This window comes from Sus scrofa, chromosome 7, assembly GCF_054392235.1.
Source record: "Sus scrofa isolate SSC_HxYL_T2T_F1_AM1 chromosome 7, Sscrofa_HxYL_maternal_Yorkshire_Landrace_v2.0, whole genome shotgun sequence".
Taxonomy (NCBI): domain Eukaryota; kingdom Metazoa; phylum Chordata; class Mammalia; order Artiodactyla; family Suidae; genus Sus; species Sus scrofa.
The window spans coordinates 126299879-126318364 of record NC_139389.1 but is presented as its reverse complement, the minus strand read 5'-3'; the positions used below and the strand labels follow the sequence as shown (position 1 = coordinate 126318364).

Genomic DNA, 18486 nt, shown 5'->3' with positions numbered 1-18486 from the left:
CGGCGTTGCCGTGAGCTGGGGCGTAGGTTGCAGACGCGGCTCGGATCCCGCGTTGCTGTGGCTCTGGAGAGGCCGGTGGTTATAGCTCCGATTCAACCCCTAGCCTGGGAACCTCCATATGCCGCTTGAGTGGCCCAAGAAATAGCAACAACAACAACAAAAAAGACAAAAAAAAAAAAAATTTTAGCCCAAACTAAGTGAGTAGCCTTTGAGGAAGTGTTCTGAGCAGGAATTTGACATTCTCCTCCTCTTCTGTCCTTGGCGACACGGAGAACTGAAGCAGGTAACACTGGAAAGGGAGGCCAGTTAGGGGCATTCTAGAACCTTCCAGAGGACAGGAACTCCAGACCTGACTACGTGGATTTGAATCCTAGTTCTGCCACTTACTGTCTGTGTGACTTTGGACAGGTCACTTAACTTCTCTGTGCCTCACTTTCCTCATCTGTAAAAGGGGATAACACTATATCCTTTAAGGGTGGTTGGGAGAACTAAATTAGTTCATCATGTAAGTGCTTTGAATAGCGTGTCCAGCACATGACCAGTGTTGTATGCACATCAGCAAATATTACTATTACTTTTAGTTGTGTATCCTAGGTTTAAGGCAGGGACCAGAACTTTGTACAGACCGGGGGATATTTGTTGAGTGAATGGCTGATAATGGAACAGGTGAATGAAGTCTTGGGCGGCCGGGTCCTGCCAGGAGCCCTGCTGACTGTCTTGCTTCTCCCTGGGCACAGCCTGTGAGCGCAAAAACGTGGAGGCCGTGAGGATTCTGGTGCAGTACAACGCGGACACCAACCACCGCTGTAACCGAGGCTGGACAGCTCTGCACGAGTCTGTTGCTCGCAATGACCTGGAGGTCATGGAGATCCTGGTGAGCGGAGGTGCCAAGGTGGAATCCAAGAATGCCTATGGCATCACCCCCTTGTTCGTGGCTGCCCAGAGTGGGCAGCTGGAGGCACTGAGGTTCCTGGCCAAACACGGTGAGTGCCAAGGGTCCCTGGGTCGTGGAGTTGCCAAGGGGCATAGCCGGGAAGGACCCCAGAGATCAAGTCTAAGGAAAAGCAGGTTTTGGTGTCATCTTATAGCCAGCCTCTGATTGAGTGATATATGCATATATCTTCTGGGAAGACTGTGTTGAGAAGGATTCTGAGGCTGTGTTTAGGCTCAGCCAGAATTGTGTTGAGATCCACTAGTGATGCCTGCCATGAGGCACAGACTTGGAGGGGAGCGGCACACGTGCTGCATCGTAGCCTCGCTAAGCTAGCCCAACATCCTTATTTTACAAATGAGGAATCGGAGGCCCAGCAAGAGGAAGTAACTTATCTCTCTGCAGTCACGTACCGAATTAGCAGTACGACCAGCCCAGACTCTTAATCTCCAGACACCCCATCTTCTCTTTGCATCATGTCACATTTTAGGGCCAGAAGGAAATTGAGACAACGTTTAGGTCACCTCCTCCTTTATTTTTTATTTTTTTGCTTTTTAAGGTCGTACCCGTGGCATATGGAAGTTCCCAGGCTAGGGGTCAAATCAGAGCTACAGCTATCAGCCTACACCACAGCCAGACAATGTGGGATCTGAGCCATGTCTGCGACCTACCCCACAGCTCATGGCGTGCCAGATCCTTAACCCACTGAGCAAGGCCAGGGATCGAACCTGCATCGTCATGGATGCTAGTCGAGTTTGTTAACCGCTGAGCCATGAAGGGAATTCCTTCAGCTCCTCATTTTATAGGTGATGAACCCAAGGACCAGAATGGGAAAGGAATCTGTCCAAGGTCACACAGTAAATTCACAGCAGACCTGGGATTTGAACCCTGGTCTTTGCACCTTTGCCTCAGAAAACTCTCAGTTCACTTAATGGGACAACACAAAATAATGTTGCCTGAGTTATCATGTCCCAGTAAGGGAAGACCCTGCGACCATGGCCGGCGTTCTTTTGGTTATAAAGCAGTAAATTCGATCTCCCCCAAGAGTACTTTTGGTTTCTTTTCTCCCTCTATGGGAAGTGACCCTTCCACTCTAGCAACAGAGAATCCAGAGGTAAGCCAGACCCTGGGGCTGAGCTGGAATAATCGGTTGAGGACCCACTGTGTGCCAGGCACTGCGCTAAGCATGAACAGAATAGGCCAGTGGTTTTCTCCACAGCCCTACGAGGTACAGAGTGTTCTCATGCCATTTCTTAGATGAGGAGACTGACGGTCAGAGAGGTTAATTGACTGCTCACAGTCAGAGCCTGGATTCTGACTCTGCATTGAACATCAGACCGCACACTCTTCGCAATTTCCATCATGGGACTTGACCTGGAGAAGCAGCCACTTACTCAGCACGTGCCTGAGCCCTTAGATAAACAGAGTCAAGGCACTTCCTTGCCTCTGGGGACAAATCTGGACTGACCAGCCTGAGAACAAAGGGGCACAGACAGGGGCCTGGGGGTCAGGCAAGGAGGCTGGGCAAAGGGCAGGGTGCGCAGCGGGCGAGGGGAACTGGCCAGCACTGAACATCTGCCCAGCTCTCCTGCTGATGCTCTGAGTCAGGGTCTGTTCCCATTACAGGCTGAGTCCATTCTCAAATCCAAATATTTTTCTTGTGTGAGCGGGTGGTGTTGCTGGCAGGGTCCAGGCTTCCAGGAAGCCTGACTTCCAGAGCTCGGCGGTGTCAGAGCTGCTCGCTGGCTCTCCCTCGGGGTAGAGGCAAACCCAGCCCCTGCGCCCTGGCCCCTCCATCCTGGAGAACTGGTGTTTGCTGAGCACACTCTCTGTGCCAGGCCCTGTGCGGGGAGATTGTCTTAGTCCACTCGGACAGCTATCACAGAATACTGCAGACGGGGTGGCTTTCAGGCAACAGAGGTTCCTATCTTACAGCTTTGGAGGCTGAGAAGTCCAAGGTCAGAGTGCTGGTGGATTCAGGGTCTCATGAGAGCCTGTTCCTGCTTCCTAGACAGCCATTGTCTCACAGGGTAAAAGGGACAGGGAGACCTTTTATTTGGGCACTAATCGCATTCATGCGGGCTCCACCCTCGTAACCTAATCACCCCCAAGGCTCCACCTCCTGATGCCATCACCCTGGGATCAGTCCCTCCCTATGAACTTTGGAGGGACACGAAATTCCGTCCATAGCAGATATTTACGTTACCTTATTTACTCCTCCCAGTAACCCTGCTTGGTACCAATATTCCTGGTCAGCAGATGAGAAAACTGAAGCTCCTCAAGGCCCCCCGGGGCCACGGAGCTTGGAAAGCAGGAGACAGAAACTTCAACGGGTTCATGTCTGTCAGGAAAGCCTGTCTCTTTCCCCGAGGCCAGAAATCAGTCATCACAGATTAAAAATGATCAGGAAGCCTGTGATAAGCAGAATACGCAGAGAGAGGGGAGCTGTGGTTAACAGATGCTTCTGATTTCAGCCCTTACTGATATTTCAGTGCTGTCTCAGTTCGATTTCCTCTCAGAACGGAGGGACGGGTAAACAGGCTGCATCTCTCTTTGCAGAGTAACCCCTGCGTTCTCTCCACCCCCACCAGGAGATGGAGAAGGTGTAGGAGATTGAGCTGAAGGGAGACTCTTGCCAGACTTGATCTCCTCCTCCTGTCCAGGCCATGTAGTGTTTTCCTCAAAGGAGGCAGGAAGTCTCCTTTCCTACTCCTTGAAACGGAAGGGGGAGAAGAGCAAACCCCAAACTGATAAAGTTATAGGAAATATTTGTGTGTTTGTGTGTTTGAGGAGGCTCTGTGCCCTTCTAGGGCTGGGAGGGCCTTCCGCGGGGTAGCAGCTGGATCCCTGTAGGTGGAATGAGTGTTCCCAGCATGGTTTCTGCCATCGGATCATCTGCCAGGACTCCTGCCATCAGACTATCCAGGTTCGAGTTCTGGCTCTTCCCTTATGAGCTGGGCGGTCTGAGGCAAATTGCAGAGGTTCTCTGTGTTCAATGTCCTTGTCCTCGTCTTTGACATGGAGCTCCAGTCGTTACTGATGCCATGGGGTTAGGATATGTTGTGGGTGCAAAGAGGCAGCACGTGTAGGGCTGGGCGCCAGCCAGGTAGCAGGTGCTCAGTAAATCCTTGCCTCATCAAGGCAACTTTTAGTCTCTGAGGGGCCTCTGCTCAGGCTGGCAGACCCCAGCGTCTCGATGTGGCAGAAGGGAGCTGGGGGTGCTCCGGGTGATACAGTGTGTCCCCGTGCTTAGCACAGCGGCGCCCAGCCGAGGAGGGGGGCTTTACATCAAGGACAGTGACGGCCCTGATCCGTCCCTGATCTGCCTCTGCTTCGCCAGGCGCTGACATCAACACGCAGGCCAGCGACAGCGCGTCCGCCCTCTATGAGGCCTGCAAGAACGAGCACGAGGAGGTGGTGGAGTTCCTGCTGTCGCAGGGCGCGGATGCCAACAAGGCCAACAAGGACGGCATGCTCCCGCTGCACATCGCCTCCAAGAGAGGCAATTACAGGTCAGCCCAGGCCCCGCCCCCAGGCCCGCGGCCCCGCCCCGCCCCGCCCACTCCTCCGAATGCCCGCCCACAGGGGTAGGAGGGCCCAGGGGAGGCCCTAGCGGAGGGTACCTTTCAGGTGGAGCAGAAAAACCGCTCAGCTAGAGTGAGCTTCCAACGACAGCAACGAGGATAATAAGAGAAAACGCCTAAGTGGCACTTAGCAGCACTTTACGTTATGAACACGTTTAACCCTTTTAATAGCTCTCCCTTTTTGTAATTCTTTTAACAGATCCCCTGAGGTAGATCTGTTCTTTTTTTTCAAATGAGAATGCTAAGACACAGAGAGGTGGAGCGACTTGCCCAAAATCACTTGGCCAGGTTAAGTGACAGGAATTCACCTGTTCCAAATGGCACATCTACCGGATTCCACAGAGACGCCGGATAGGTGTCTGGACTAGTGGATATTTCTGTTGGGGATGCAAAGATAACCCCTCAGGCAGTTATCAAGGATGCGAGGGGTACCTACAATAACACGAGTACTACAAAATAATAGCTAGTTTTTATTGAGCACTTACTATGTGTCGGGTAATTTGAGCAAGATGAGAGACGCTTAAGTGCTCAGGGGGCAATCTGGTGGGAGAGAAGAGGCAAATAGACGCGCACGGACAGGACTTCGTGACGAAGTGAAAGCACGGCGAGTTAAATTCCGTGGCTGTCCCAGAGGAGAGAGACGAGCATGAACCGGAAGTAGAAGTGGGTTGGAAGTGGCTTGTACAGCTCATGCCACCTGCCTGAGCGCTTTGGTAGTCTGAAATTGGCCATGGTGAGAATAGTTACACCATGGACATTGGTGGTTGTTAGAAATCAGAGCCCCTTCTTCCCCCTAGAGAGCCAGTTGTTAAACCTCCGCCAGCATCACCGCTAGCCGGAGGGTCTAGGAAGACTCGACAAGGAGGGACCCCAGCTGCGTGTGCAGGATGCGCAGGGCCCGGTAATTTCCACGTGACCGGTGTTCCCCCAATTTCGAGCATTCATAGACTTTCTTTGATGTTTATATCCTCATTTCTTAGTAGTTTGCTTTAAAGACAGTTTTATTTAAAATGGGTTTATGTTCTAAAAGGTAACGTTTATCACACTATTAAGTACCAATTGGCAATGAAGAAAAAGCAAATCCACACCTAGAATCCCATCTCGTGGACCCCAGAGACGCAGCCCTGTGCTCAGCAGGGAGAGGGTTGTGTGCGTGTCGGGGTGTGGGTTGTCTTTGCTAAGGTGGAGGGAAGTGGGGGTGAGTGCCATTCCCGGAGAATGGAACAGAGACACAAGGAGACAGAGCGGACCCTCTGGGCCCCAGGCCCTGCTCTGCAGGTACCCACACAAATGACCAACCAAGGATGCTCTCCCTGCCCCACGCATGCTCAGAGGAGACCCCACCTTCTCTGGACCGAATAGCAGGCTTCAAGGCAGACCGAACTGGGTTTGAACTCTTGCTGAGGCCTTTGGGAAAGTTGTTGAACCTCTCTGAGGCTCAGTTTCTTCTTCTGTAAGATGGGAGGTAGTTGCACCTGCCTCGGGGGTTGTTGTAGGGAGCAGTGAAATGGACATAGGTGTCTATAGAAAGGAGATAAAGCCCCCAGCAGTGCACCTGGCACACAGTAGGTGCTCACTGGGTCTGCTTTCTCTCATACATAGGGAGGGTACAGTCCATCATTTTTTCCATGAGGCCAGTGGAAGGTTGAAAGTAGGTCAAAGTCAGACAGAGGTGATGGGCAAGATGGCACCTTTCTCTTCAGCTCCAGAAAGATCCAGCAATCAGTCAGCAAACATGTTTATCTTAGCCTGACCCCAGAGATCCAGAGAGAAAGGGAGGGGAGGGCTGGCCCTTAGAAATTTCCTGGCCCATTGGCTCCCCATACTTGCATGGACAATGTAGTCACTCTGGGCTATTTTTAAAATGAAACATCTCAGATACATGGAACCAGAATTTCCAGGAGAGGAGGAGCCCAAGACTCTCTCTTTGAGAAGCTCTAAGCCAACCAGACATAGCCCAGCCAGACCTTTGGGTGAGGGGACCACTGACCCAAGCCTGATTTTTCAGAAAAGGGACCCAAGGCCAGAGATGGGAAGTGGCTTGCCAGAGCCTGGCAGAGCTGAGGCTGTCATTTGGCATCCTTTAGTCACACCTGGATGCCTTCGAATGGACCCAGATGTTGGCAATCTGGCCCCAGCTGGCAGGGAGTTTGAAGGAATGCTGGATGTGCCCAAGGATGGTGACGGAGCTAGGCTGGCTCTCTCTGGAACCCCCTATGTGAATGGTTTATGTCCCCCCAATTCTCCTGCTGGCTCCTGAAGCCTTTCCCTGTTTATTCACCCTCAGGTCTCAGACACCATATCCCTATGTACCCCAAGACCAAGAGGGGCCCTCCGCTGTTTGAGGGCTGCCCTACAAAGGGTTAAAGCCAGGTTCCCAGCAGCTTTTGCCACCTGGCAGAGCCCACAGCCAGGCAAGTCCCCAGTGCTGCGTTCACTCCCTGGACATGTGGCCTGCGACCCACTCCACACTGTCCTCTATTGGCTGCTTGGGGACTTAATGTGACATTCCCTGGACCTTCTGCACTCAGCCACCTGCCAGGACACCCTGCCTGCTCCTGCAGCTGCTCCTGCAGCTGGTCTCAGGGTTTGCCGGGTGGTGCCCTCCCTTCGGCACATTTAACTAGAGGGCATGACCTTTGGACATGGCTGAGAATGGAGTCCCCAGGACCCCAAAAGCTTAGGCATCTCCAAGACACATTTTATTTTCCATTTCCAGTTTAGCAAAGATAACTGAAACTCAACTCCAAAGATAGAGTTATTAAGAAACTGTTTGAAAAAATAAATGGGAGTTCCCTGGTGGTCAAAGGGTTAGGATTTGGCACTTTCACTGCTGCAGCCTGTGTTTAATCCCTGGTCTGGGAACTGGGATCCCTTATCAAGCTGATGCATGCTGAGGCCAGAAGGAAAAGGAAGGAAGGAAACTGTATTAGACAAAAGCAGATACTGCAAGATTCCTTTAACCTGAATTTAGAGTAGCACTGAAACCGTGGTTCTCAACCTTGGCTACACAGCAGAACCCCAAGGGAACTCTTAAAACCTTGAGGCTTGGGCCCCACCCTCAGAGATTTCGCTGTAAGTAATCTGGGTTGGGGCTGGGGCTGCAGAATTTCTAAAAGCTGCCCAGATGATTTTACCAGACATTCCGGGAGAGAACCAGTATCTTAGGGTCGAATTTGTGGCTGACACCGTATAACACTGACCTGCGTTTGGGGCCTTACTTCGGACCCCCTCGTTTTTAAATATTCTTTCTCCTTTACTTTTTTTTGGATCTCTTTTACTTCTAATTTATATTTCCTTTGCAAGCCACTGAAAACTCTTTCTGGGAAAAGAACAAAGAGCATTTAATACATTAAATTAAAATGCATTTTATGTGGCACCTTCACAAGCAGGTTTGTATCCCCATTAATTGAAAGGGAAATTGAGGCTCAGAGCTCAGGTCCTCCCGGAAAATAGGAGGATGAGCCCCTTTATCCAACTGCATCCACTCCAGGAAACTGGTTTCGCATTGGCCGTTGCTGGAGGAAAATGAGGAAAGTTTGCAGGAAAATCCCTCAAGGCGGGATGCGAGGCTCCCCCACCTCAGACTCCTGGGCTCCTCCCCAGACCTGCTGAATCAGAGCCTGATGGCAGAGCCGAGGAATCTGCATGTCAGGGTTCCCTCAGGAATTCTGAGGGGTGCAGGGATTGAGAGCAAGCAGTTTGCATCGTCAGCAAGCTCTGATTTCCCTCTCGGGGCCCAGGACGCCCCAGGCTCCCTTCTTCATGCACAGAGCTGCCAGCCGCTGGGGCCTGTTCTTCCCCCTTTAGGGAGGAACTGCTCACCTATTCTGGCCCCAGGGGAAGTTCCCCCAGAAGGATGTCAGTGCCCTTTACTGGCTGAAAAAAATGAGGTAATCCCCTCACCCCCAAAACACACAGGCGCGCGCACACACACACACACACACACACACACACACACACAGACATAGTACTGCCCCTGGTATTGGGAGCAAGGCCATTTGTGGGGCTGGTTCCCTTTGGACAGTCAAGTCCACAGTGAAATTTGCACTGAATGCTGACAAAGTGACCTGAGGAGCCAAAAAACCTCGGTGTTTGGTGCAGCAGGGTCAGGGAGATGCAATCATTGAGGCTGTTAAGGCTCCAACAGCACCGTGTAGGGAGGGCCAGCTCCATGCTAAGCAGCTGAACATGCAAGATTCACTCTGTCTTCAGAAGCAGCCTCACTGAAAGGCGGTATCAAACTGTGTCTTGCAACCTGGGCATGGTGATCCCACTTTGCCGGCTTATTATGGAGGGAACATGAGATGAAGTACTTGCTGATGGGATCATTTCCAGGATTAAATGAGGTAAATGTGTAAAGCATTTTGAACAGCACCTGGCCGATAGCGAGCGCTCAGCGGTATTACGGTAATTATAATTTAGGAGGGTGAACACTCACGACAATGGACAGGGGCTCAGTAAAGGGTAGCTATCACCAGTGGCATCACCATTGCTGTGATTCATTGCCCCTCTGGTATAGGTGTGATTCAGAGAGGTTCAGTGACTTGCCTGAGATGGCCCAGCCCTGAGACGCAGAGCTGGTGGTGTAACCCTGGTCCATGTGGGACCCCACGCTGCTAAGGACAGCCTGTTTTGGCTCAAAGCTCTCTTCCCTAGTCCCAGCCGCTGGGCTGGGGGTCGGGACACCAGAGCCAGAAACAGGCAGCCAGGCAGGGTAGCAGCCTTTGGGAGACTGAAGTCTGGGGTGGGGACCCAGGACCCGGAGCAAGGATGGCCTGGGACAGGGAGGATGGGATTCAGTTACTGGTGGGTCCTAGGAATGAGGCAGGGGCCCTGGGACTGGGGTCCAAGGTTGAGCTGCTGCTCTGGGCATCCTTGGAACAGCCCTAAGCTGGGTCTGCTCTGCTCTGCTCTCAGAGCCTGAGCTGGTGGGTGCAGCCCCTGCTGGGGAAAGGAGCAGAGGGGGACAGGGCCTCCCAGACACCAAAGCTTCTACCAAGCAAGGGGTACCTTTGTTCTCTCCTTAGGGTGCACTTTGAGCACCCGTGGTCCCAGGCCTGCGGTGGAAGAAGTGGGAAGGTCCCAGCCTCTCTTGTGGGGTCTTCCCCTGACCCTCCTGCTCACTATCCCACCAAGTGGGCTGGGGAGAGAAATGATGACATTCAGTGGGGCCACCGGCATTCAGGGCTGGGAGTACTGGGGCACCATGGAAAGACTTGGCCTTGGATATTCTGGACACCAGCATTTTTTTTTTTTTTTATTGTGCCCATGGCATGTGGACATTTCCAGGCCAGGGATTGGACCTGCGCCACAGCAGCGACCCGAGCTGCTGCAGCGACACCACCAGATCCTTAACCCATGCGCCACCAGGGAACTCCTGGACACTGGCATTCTGCCCCAGCTTTGCCATCCACCTCCAGTCCACCTCCCTCTTTCCCACCCCACACCCAGGTCTCCATTTCACCCCCTTTAAAATGGAAGGCTGGACACGCTCCTCCAGGCCCTGGCCATTGTCCCACTGCTACAGACGCGTATAGCAATTAGGTGATTTTATCGCGTTATGAAGACAGTGCCTCTGGGACTCTTGGCAGCATCCAGTCACGTTCCCACATTTCTGCCACTTTCCTTCCCTTGGTTCGGCAGGGGACTGCTGGGACCAGCTGGGACCTGCCAGTGATACCAGCCCATCTGGCCAGCGGCCCCGGGGCAGTCACTCTCGCTGTTTTTCCCGTGCTTGGGCATATGTTACGGCTGTTACGGAGCATTTGTTGGCAATGGCTGCGGTCCAGGGTGAGGCCCCAGCCCTGCCTTTGACCAACACCTCTCCAGAGCGAGGTCAGGCCTCCTGGGGCTGCACAAATAGAAATTAGGAGGCAATTAGCCCCCCCGGGGTGTGTGAATTTCCTTTGGAGGTTGTGGAGGCCGATTTTAGGCAAACACAGCGTCACTAACCATAATAATGCTTTCCACTGAGATCCTAACGGGAGGTCCCTGGCATCAGATTTCCAGGAAGCCAGAAGCCCCAGAATCCCAAGTGCCAAGAGGCAGAGAGGCGTGGGAACAGGCCTAGTGGCACCCATTTGCCCTGCCATGGCCACCTCCCTGGAGCCCACCCGGGGCCATGAGGTCACCTGTCAGCAGGGACTGAGTGGATTAGGGTCTGGAATCACATCAGTGGCAACAGCTTGGCAGGTGGCCGGGTCTAGGGACAGAAAGCAGACACAGGGGTCAAGGGTCCTGGGGTCAAAGCCCCAGAACTGGTTTTTGGCCTTTGATTAGTCACTTCCTCTCTCTGAGCGCCCTCCGTTAAAAAGAAGCCACTCCACAGGGCCCCAGTGAAAGGCAAAGTGGGGCAGCCAAGAGAACACCGTGTGAAGAATGCGAAACCCCATGACTCGTCGCTGTCACCTGACTGCTGCACAAGAAGTAGGGGAGTGGTGTAGAGTGTGGCCCTCACCCTCGGGGGAATCAGCCTACCCGGGTTCAAATCCTGGCTCCATCAACTACTGGCTGTGTATCCTTGGGCAAGTCACATGCCCTCTCTGGGCTTCTGTTTCCTCACCTGGAAATGAGGGTAACACTATTATCTACCTCACAGGGCCGTGGGGAGAATGCAGGTTGAGAGCTGAGAACAGAGCAGAGTCAGGGCTGGTGAGAATCTGCAGTCTCCGCCTCCCAGACAGGACAGAGAGCCTGGGCTAGTGTCAGCCTTCGGGCCAGGAGGCACTGAGACTCACAGGACGGGGGAGGGGACCTCGTGGTTACTGAGGGCTGACTGGGGCCTGGGGCAGGAGTGGTTGGGTCCAGATACATTTGTTCCCTCCTGTCCCGCAGGACTTGGTAGCTTCACCAGGACTCCAGGACAGCAAGATGGTTCAGTCCTGGAGTCAGAGGAGAGTATAAATCCGTTTTTTTTTTTGTTTTTTTTGTTTTTTTCTCCCGATGTATGGCCTGGGCAAGTTCCCTAACTTCCCTGAGCATTTGATTCTTTTATCAGAAAAAAAAATGGGAATGACGAGACATACTTTCTGGGTTGTCGTAAAGATTAAAACAAACAGTGTTTGTAAGGTCCTCAGAGGTCCCCTGGCACATAGGGAGCCCTTGGACACGGCTGTCTCTGCCCCTCCCCTTCCCCTTCCCCTGGGCAGGGCAGGGGCAGGGGCAGCTCCAAGCTTCGCCATGTGGCTCCACTGCAGGTTGGGGGGCTTCTGCTCTGTCCCCCCAGATAAGTGAGCTGAGAATGGCTGACACTCTTTAGCCTGAAACAAGTCAGCAAGCGACTCTTAAAACCACAGTCCAGTTTGGCTGAGGTTTTTAAGGACTCAGACTTTGGAGACTAAGGGATCTGGGTTTGAAGCCCAGCTCCACTCATCACCAGTTATGTGTTTTCGAGAAGGTGGTTGGTAGACGTTCTCTGAGCGTCCGTTTCCGTATGTGTAAAGCCCACTCATTCTGCCCCCAAGTGGTAACTGCGAGAACGGCTGTCTCCACGGCGCCCCCTGCTGGTGAGCCAGCGCCTCCCCCCGCCGCCGTAGCTGTGAGTGGCGGAGCCTGGCCCCCCTCCAGCGCCCCCTGCCGGCAGGCCCCACCCCAACGTGCTGGCCCCGCCTTGACCCGCGCGTGCCCGCCCCGCCCTCAGGATCGTGCAGATGCTGCTGCCGGTGACCAGCCGCACGCGCGTGCGCCGTAGCGGCATCAGCCCGCTGCACCTGGCGGCCGAACGCAACAACGACGAGGTGCTCGAGGCTCTGTTGAACGCGCGCTTCGACGTGAACGCGCCGCTGGCACCCGAGCGCGCGCGCCTCTACGAGGACCGGCGCAGTTCCGCGCTCTACTTCGCGGTGGTCAACAACAACGTGTATGCCACCGAGCTGCTGCTGCTCGCCGGCGCCGACCCCAACCGCGATGTCATCAACCCCCTACTGGTGGCCATCCGCCACGGCTGCCTGCGCACCATGCAGCTGCTGCTGGACCACGGCGCCAACATCGACGCCTACATCACCACGCACCCCACCGCCTTCCCCGCCACCATCATGTTCGCCATGAAGTGCCTGTCGCTGCTCAAATTCCTCATGGACCTCGGCTGCAACGGCGAGCCCTGCTTCTCGTGCCTATACGGCAACGGCCCGCACCCGCCTCCCCCGCCGCCCTCCAACAGGTTCAATGACACGCCCGCCACGGATAAGCCGCCCGGCGTGGTCCAGGTAGGTGGGCGCGCCTGGGGGAGTGCAGCCAGGGCCAGAGCGCCCCGGAGGCGGGTGGCCCCATGGCTCACCCGTTCCGCGGGCAGTGTGGACTACACTTTGAAAGCAGCAGCAGAGGGTGGTTAATAGGGTTTAGAAGCAGGGTGGAGCAATGGTTAATGCGCTTTGGAGGGAGTGTAAACTGGTACTTGGCGCTCATTGAAGGCAGAGGAACCTAGTGGTTCCTGCAGGTTTTAGAGGCAGCAGGACTCAGTGGTTCACATGAACAATCAAATCAGGGTTTTTTGGAGGGGGGGGTTGGGGGGGTTCTGCTGCAGGGGATCAGTGGGGAACTGTGCAACACTCAGGGGTTCATCATCCCCAGCAAACCTACCCCTGGAATATGATGTTGAATGACCAGAATTGGAGTGGAGTCATGCGAGAGCAGGCTTGCATGAAGTGAGATGAGATGCAGGAAGTAAATGATTCAGGGACAGTGGCTGTCCATGTGATGACCTAAAAAGTCAGATTATGGGAGTTCCCTTCGTGGTGCAGTGGAGACAAATCTCACTAGGAACCATGAGGTTGCAGGTTTGATCCCTAGCCTCGCCCAGTGGATTAAGGATCCAGCGTTGCCACGAGCTGTGGTGTAGGTCTCAGATGCGGCTCGGACTCTGCGTTGCTGTGGCTGGGGCATAGGCTGGCAGCTGTAGCTCTAATTTGACCCCTAGCCTGGGAACCTCCACATGCTGCAGGTTCGGCCCTAAAATGCAAAAAAAAAAAAGTCAGAATGTAAAATGAAAAGAAAGTTAAAACACCCTCTCTAGGAAGTTCCCAATGAAGCACAGCGAAAACGAATCTGACTAGTATCCATGAGGATTGTGGGTTCAATCCTTGGCCTCACTCAGTGTTAACCCACTGGTTAAGGATCCAGCGTTGCTGTGAGCTGTGGTGTAGGTTGCAGACACGGCTTGGATCTGGTGTTGCTGTGGCTGTGGCGTAGCCCGGCTGCCTGCTCATGCGGCCCTAAAAAAGCTAAACAAACAAAACAAACAAAAACACCCTCTCTTGGAGATACTTAGAATGGCTGATGGCCATCATTCATGGGCCGTCTACTGTGTTCAAAGAAGTTTCTGTTTATATTACCTTAATTCTCATAAAACCCCTTGAAGTTGGTATGATAGGCCCGCTTTCTGTGTGACTGACGTGCTCCCTGCTGTGCTAACGGGGCACCTTATGTGCCCCTTTTCCAGACAAGAAGGTTGAGGCTTAGGGAGGGTGGTGTGCCCTGCCCCAGTTGCCCACCTCCCACTTTTGGCAGCAGAAGCCTGTGTTTTGGAGAGAAGGGTGTGCCTTGGAGACGTGGATTCTACCCCAAGCGTGCGCGGGGTCTGCCCTCCCCCTCCCAGGTCCCCAGCTGTGGGAGGAGCTTGCTGGGGCGGCACCCTTGGTCCAGGGGGTCCCAGCGCTGGGGCTGTTCTCTTCCAGTTCTGCGAGATCCTGTCTGCCCCGGAGGTGAGCCGCTGGGCGGGGCCCATCATCGACGTCCTCCTGGACTACGTGGGCAACGTGCAGCTCTGCTCGCGGCTGAAGGAGCACATCGACAGCTTCGAGGACTGGGCTGTCATCAAGGAGAAGGCAGGTAGGGCTGCTGCTGCGGCTGCTGCGGGCAGGGCACCCTGCCGGACCCAGGGCTCCGACGCCGGACATGTGACATGTGGCTGACCTTTGATGAGCACCTTTCTCACGCCAGGCTCGGTGCTGTGTGTCACACACGGTGTCACGATGGTTCCCTGTTGTGTAACTGGGGAGACGAACCCTCAGACAGACTGTCACTTGGGCAGATGTCTCCCCGCTCGTTAGTGGCAGAGCTGGGATTCAAACCTAGGGTGGACCCTCCCTGACCTCCCTTTCGCTAAGTCTTTCCAGGATGTTTTAAACAGTTCCAGCTCCCTGAGGGGTATCGGGACCTTTCGAGGAGGGTGCCCAGGTTTGTGGGCCGCTGGGAAGCCGTGTGGTGGGGAGAGGAGGCGGTGATCTGCTAGGGCATCTCACACTGCACAGTTCCTCGGCAGCACCTGAGCATCTGGTTTAAAATGCAGAGTCTACAGCTTGGGTCACTGCCGTGGCGTGGGTTTGACCTGGGCTCAAGAACTTCCACATGGCGCAGGTGCGCCCCCAACTTAAAAACTAAAATAAATAAAATGCAGGGTCTAGGAGTTCCCATTGTGGCTCAGTGGGTTAAGGACCAGACGTCGTCTCCGTGAGGATGCGCGTTCCATCCCTGGCCTCGGTGGCTTAAGGATCCGGCATTACTGCACTGTGTGGCATAGGTCACAGATGTGGCTTGGATCCGTTGCTGCCATGGCTGTGGGGTAGGCTGGCAGCTGCAGCTCCAATTAGACTCCTAGGCTGGGAGCTTCCAGTGTAGTCATAAAAAGAAAAAAAGCAGCGTCTAACTTGGCAGATTTGGGCGGAGCCTAAGAGTCTGCATTTCACACATGCTTCCAGGCAGAGTCAGTGCTGCGGCTTCACAGGCCACCCCTGGAGCAGCACTGGTCCAGGAGGCAGGCCCCCAGAGCTATGGAACCAGGGGCTTGCTGGGTGACTGTGAGCAGGACCCTTCATCTGGGCCTCAGCATCTTTGTCTGAACAGAGCAGTTTGGGCAGGCTCATCACCCAGCTCCATCCCAGCTCTGCCAGCCCAGGGTGTTTGCAGGAGGGGGGGGGGGGCGGTGCCTGGCACAGTGAGGTGGGGTTTGGCCACATGCAGCTGCATGCAGTGTCGGAGGGGCAGCCTGGCTAAGTCAGGCCAAGAATCCCTCTAAGGAATTATGGAGCTCACCTGGGCAGGTGAGGCGTCTGCAGTTGAGCTGGGCGCCGCAGCTGATCCTGGGCAGAGATGCCTGTCTGAGGAGCTCTAGCGACCCCAGGGCTTCCTTTGGCTCTGAGGGGCACTGTCCCATCCCTGGTCAAATGCTAGTCAATCATGTATCACAGAGGCTGACCCGCAGAAGCTTATCATGGTCCCATCACTGCCGCTGCCATCCCCAGGTCTGCCACTGCCATCCGCAGGTGGGAAGGCTGCCTCATTGCTCGTCCAAGTGCCAAACAGCCCAGTGCCCTGACTCTGACTTGCCACATTCCTCCCCTGTGAACCCAAACCTGCTGTAGCATTTTCCATGTGCCCAACTTGGGAGCCCTTGAGTTGAGGCCCTTGATAAAGTTACTGGGCTGGTGACAGGGAGGGTGGCATTGAGTTGCCCACTCACGGGAGCTCTAGACGCTCAAGAAACAGTCATTGAATTAATGAATCTTCGGATGCTGTCACTGTGATGCTAGGCCACTAGAAGGTAGAATGGTCCATGCTTCGATGTCAACCCCACCCCTCCCTGTCCCCTCCTTCTGGCCCTGCCTGGGGAGGGTAATTTACAACTAAACCGTCCCTGGAAAAAAGAATGCAGAACCTGTTAGTGTGCTATAAACAGTTAACAGGAAGAACAACTAGTTCTCCACCTGTACGTGTTTTGGTTACTTTAAAGCCCACCCTCCATCTGCAAAGCCCTTTCCTGTTTCCTCCTTCGGTTAATGCTGGGATGTTAGTGTCATTATCCCAGAGACTCCAAAGCCAGCCGGGACGCCAGCACGGCCCTGGTACCCAGCGCCCTCTGCCCACCAGTGGCCCTTTGCCACCCTCCGCTCATGTTCTGTCTGCACCCAGCTGCCGAAGAGGGTGAGCTTCCCAGAGGACAGATTCTGCCCTGAGTGAGATCAGAGGGCAGCGAAGTGTCAGAAATGCAGTGATGGGGAGTTCTTGGCGTGGCTAAGAAGTTAACAAACCCAACTAGCATCTATGAGGATGCGGGTTCGATCCCTGGCCTCGCTCAGTGGGTTAAGGATCTGGCGTTGCTGTGAACTGTGGTGTAGATCACAGATGTGACTTGGTACCTGCATCGCTATGGCTGTGGCGTAGGCTGGAGGCTGTAGATCTGATTGGACCCCCAGCCTGGGAACCTCCCTCTGCTGCATGTGCCCCCCTAAAAAGACAACAAAAGAAGAGAAAGGAAAAGAAATGCAGTGCTGAGGCATGTAGTGAGGCAGGGCTGCAGCCGCCTGGCCTCTCTGCAGCGCCATCTTCCTGAGGTGACAGTGGCCTTGGCTTGGCACTGCCACTTCCCCTGTTTGGAATGCCCCTGACTCCCTTCCTCACCTGGCATAGTCCTACCCACCCATCAAGACCCTGCTTAGAAGCGCTATCTAGTGTGGAAACCTTTCCCCAAAGTCCCCGAGTGGGGCGCCCCTGCATCTCTGGTCCAAGATGGCACAGCAAAGGTGTCAGCATCTGGTTGTTGAACGAATGCTTGGCATTCTTGATTCAACAAAACACCCACCTGTTTCCAGGGCTGAAATAAATTATGCCATTACTAGATGCCTCAGGCTCTGTTCTTAGCTCCCACTGTATGAGGCATCCCAGAGGGCATCCTGGAGGAGGCAGCCCGGTGGGATTCTGGGACCTGCGGGGAGCTGCCCAGTCCCCATCCCCTGTCCCACCCGGAGCCCAGAGCTGAATACCACCCTTGGGGGCATTTCAGAGGTGGAACCCTCTGATGCATTTGCTAAGGCTGTGGGGAGGGGCCAGTCTGGGCTGACAGAGGAAGGAGCGTGAGACAAGGGAAATGCCAGCTCTAGTCCCAGGTGTGATCCTTGCCAAGTCCTCCCCTGTGAAGCGGGTTTGGAACCCACCCTGCTACTTCCCTGGGCTGTGTAGATGAATGTGGGCTGACATCTTTCCAGTTGGCAGGGCCCGGGGTTATGGAGCACGGCAGGAGTCCAGGCGCCCCCTCTCTTTGTCAGCCACATGGGCAGGGGACCTCCCACGAGCCAGGGGTCACAGGTGCAGATAACCCACCGGCACCTCTCTTTCTCTCCTTTTTCCAGAACCTCCGAGACCTCTGGCTCACCTCTGCCGGCTGCAGGTTCGAAAGGCCATTGGAAAATACCGTATAAAACTCCTGGACACATTGCCACTGCCAGGCAGGCTGATAAGATACCTGAAGTACGAGAACACCCAGTAACCGGGCCACGCGGGAAGGAGCGGCTCCTCCGACGGTTCCACTGAGTCTCAGGACAGCGGTGTCCCCAAAGCTAAGGGCACCTGGTGACAGATGAGGCCGGGGGCTGCCTCCCTCTCAGCTGGGGCTGCTGCTGTGACCTCACCAGTCTCTGGGCCAGTGCTTTGCCCAGAGCGGAAGACAGATGTATCAAGGAGGAGAAAACCCACATTAATTCTCATATGAATGAGATCCCAGGGCGTCTCTGCCATCGGGAATTGCAGAAAGCTGCATTCCTGGGGCCGGGGCCCCGGGGCCAGGGCAGAACTTAGGGTGGTCTGGGGAGAGCAGAGCCAGCCAGGAAGCCCTGGCCCCAACTCTGAGCTGTGGCTGGAGAACTTTCCTGGACAACCTCACTGCAGGGCCCCCATGTCCCTCCCTCTTTGCTCTGTGAAACTCTCCTCTTGACTCTGAGCTTTCTCCCCAAAGCCGTGGCCCAAGGGGGTGGGGTGGGGAGACCTCAGCCCAGAGGGCTTCCTTAGGTACAATAAATGTCGCACAGATGGCGCCCTGCCCAGTGAAGTCCCTTTCACCAGACCCCTCCAGGGGCGCAGGTCCTCAGCCCTGCGCCTGGCAGGAGTGGGGGTGGGGCAGGGGCTGGGACAGGGCACCCAGACCCCTGTTTGGGATGCTTTGGCTTCTGAAAGACCCAAGAGAGCATGTCGGTTGTTAAC

The 18486-nt window shown here is 54.7% G+C and overlaps 1 protein-coding gene across 2 annotated transcripts in view; it reads left to right on the top strand.

The window, feature by feature from the left end:
* The window catches only part of ASB2 (ankyrin repeat and SOCS box containing 2), a 48197-nt gene extending 29878 nt beyond the window's left edge, over positions 1-18319 (top strand). Inside the window, exons 6-10 of one of the 2 annotated variants that reach the window (XM_021099651.2) lie at positions 738-983; positions 4272-4443; positions 12158-12722; positions 14190-14343; positions 17640-18319. In XM_021099651.2, coding sequence (XP_020955310.2) covers positions 738-983; positions 4272-4443; positions 12158-12722; positions 14190-14343; positions 17640-17776 — 1274 coding nt within the window. In that variant the 3' untranslated portion in view covers positions 17777-18319. Of the gene's footprint in view, positions 1-737; positions 1500-4271; positions 4444-12157; positions 12723-13432; positions 14344-17639 lie in introns of both variants that reach the window. The other variant, XR_014809336.1, reaches the window with a different exon arrangement.
* Positions 18320-18486: the final 167 nt, after the last annotated feature.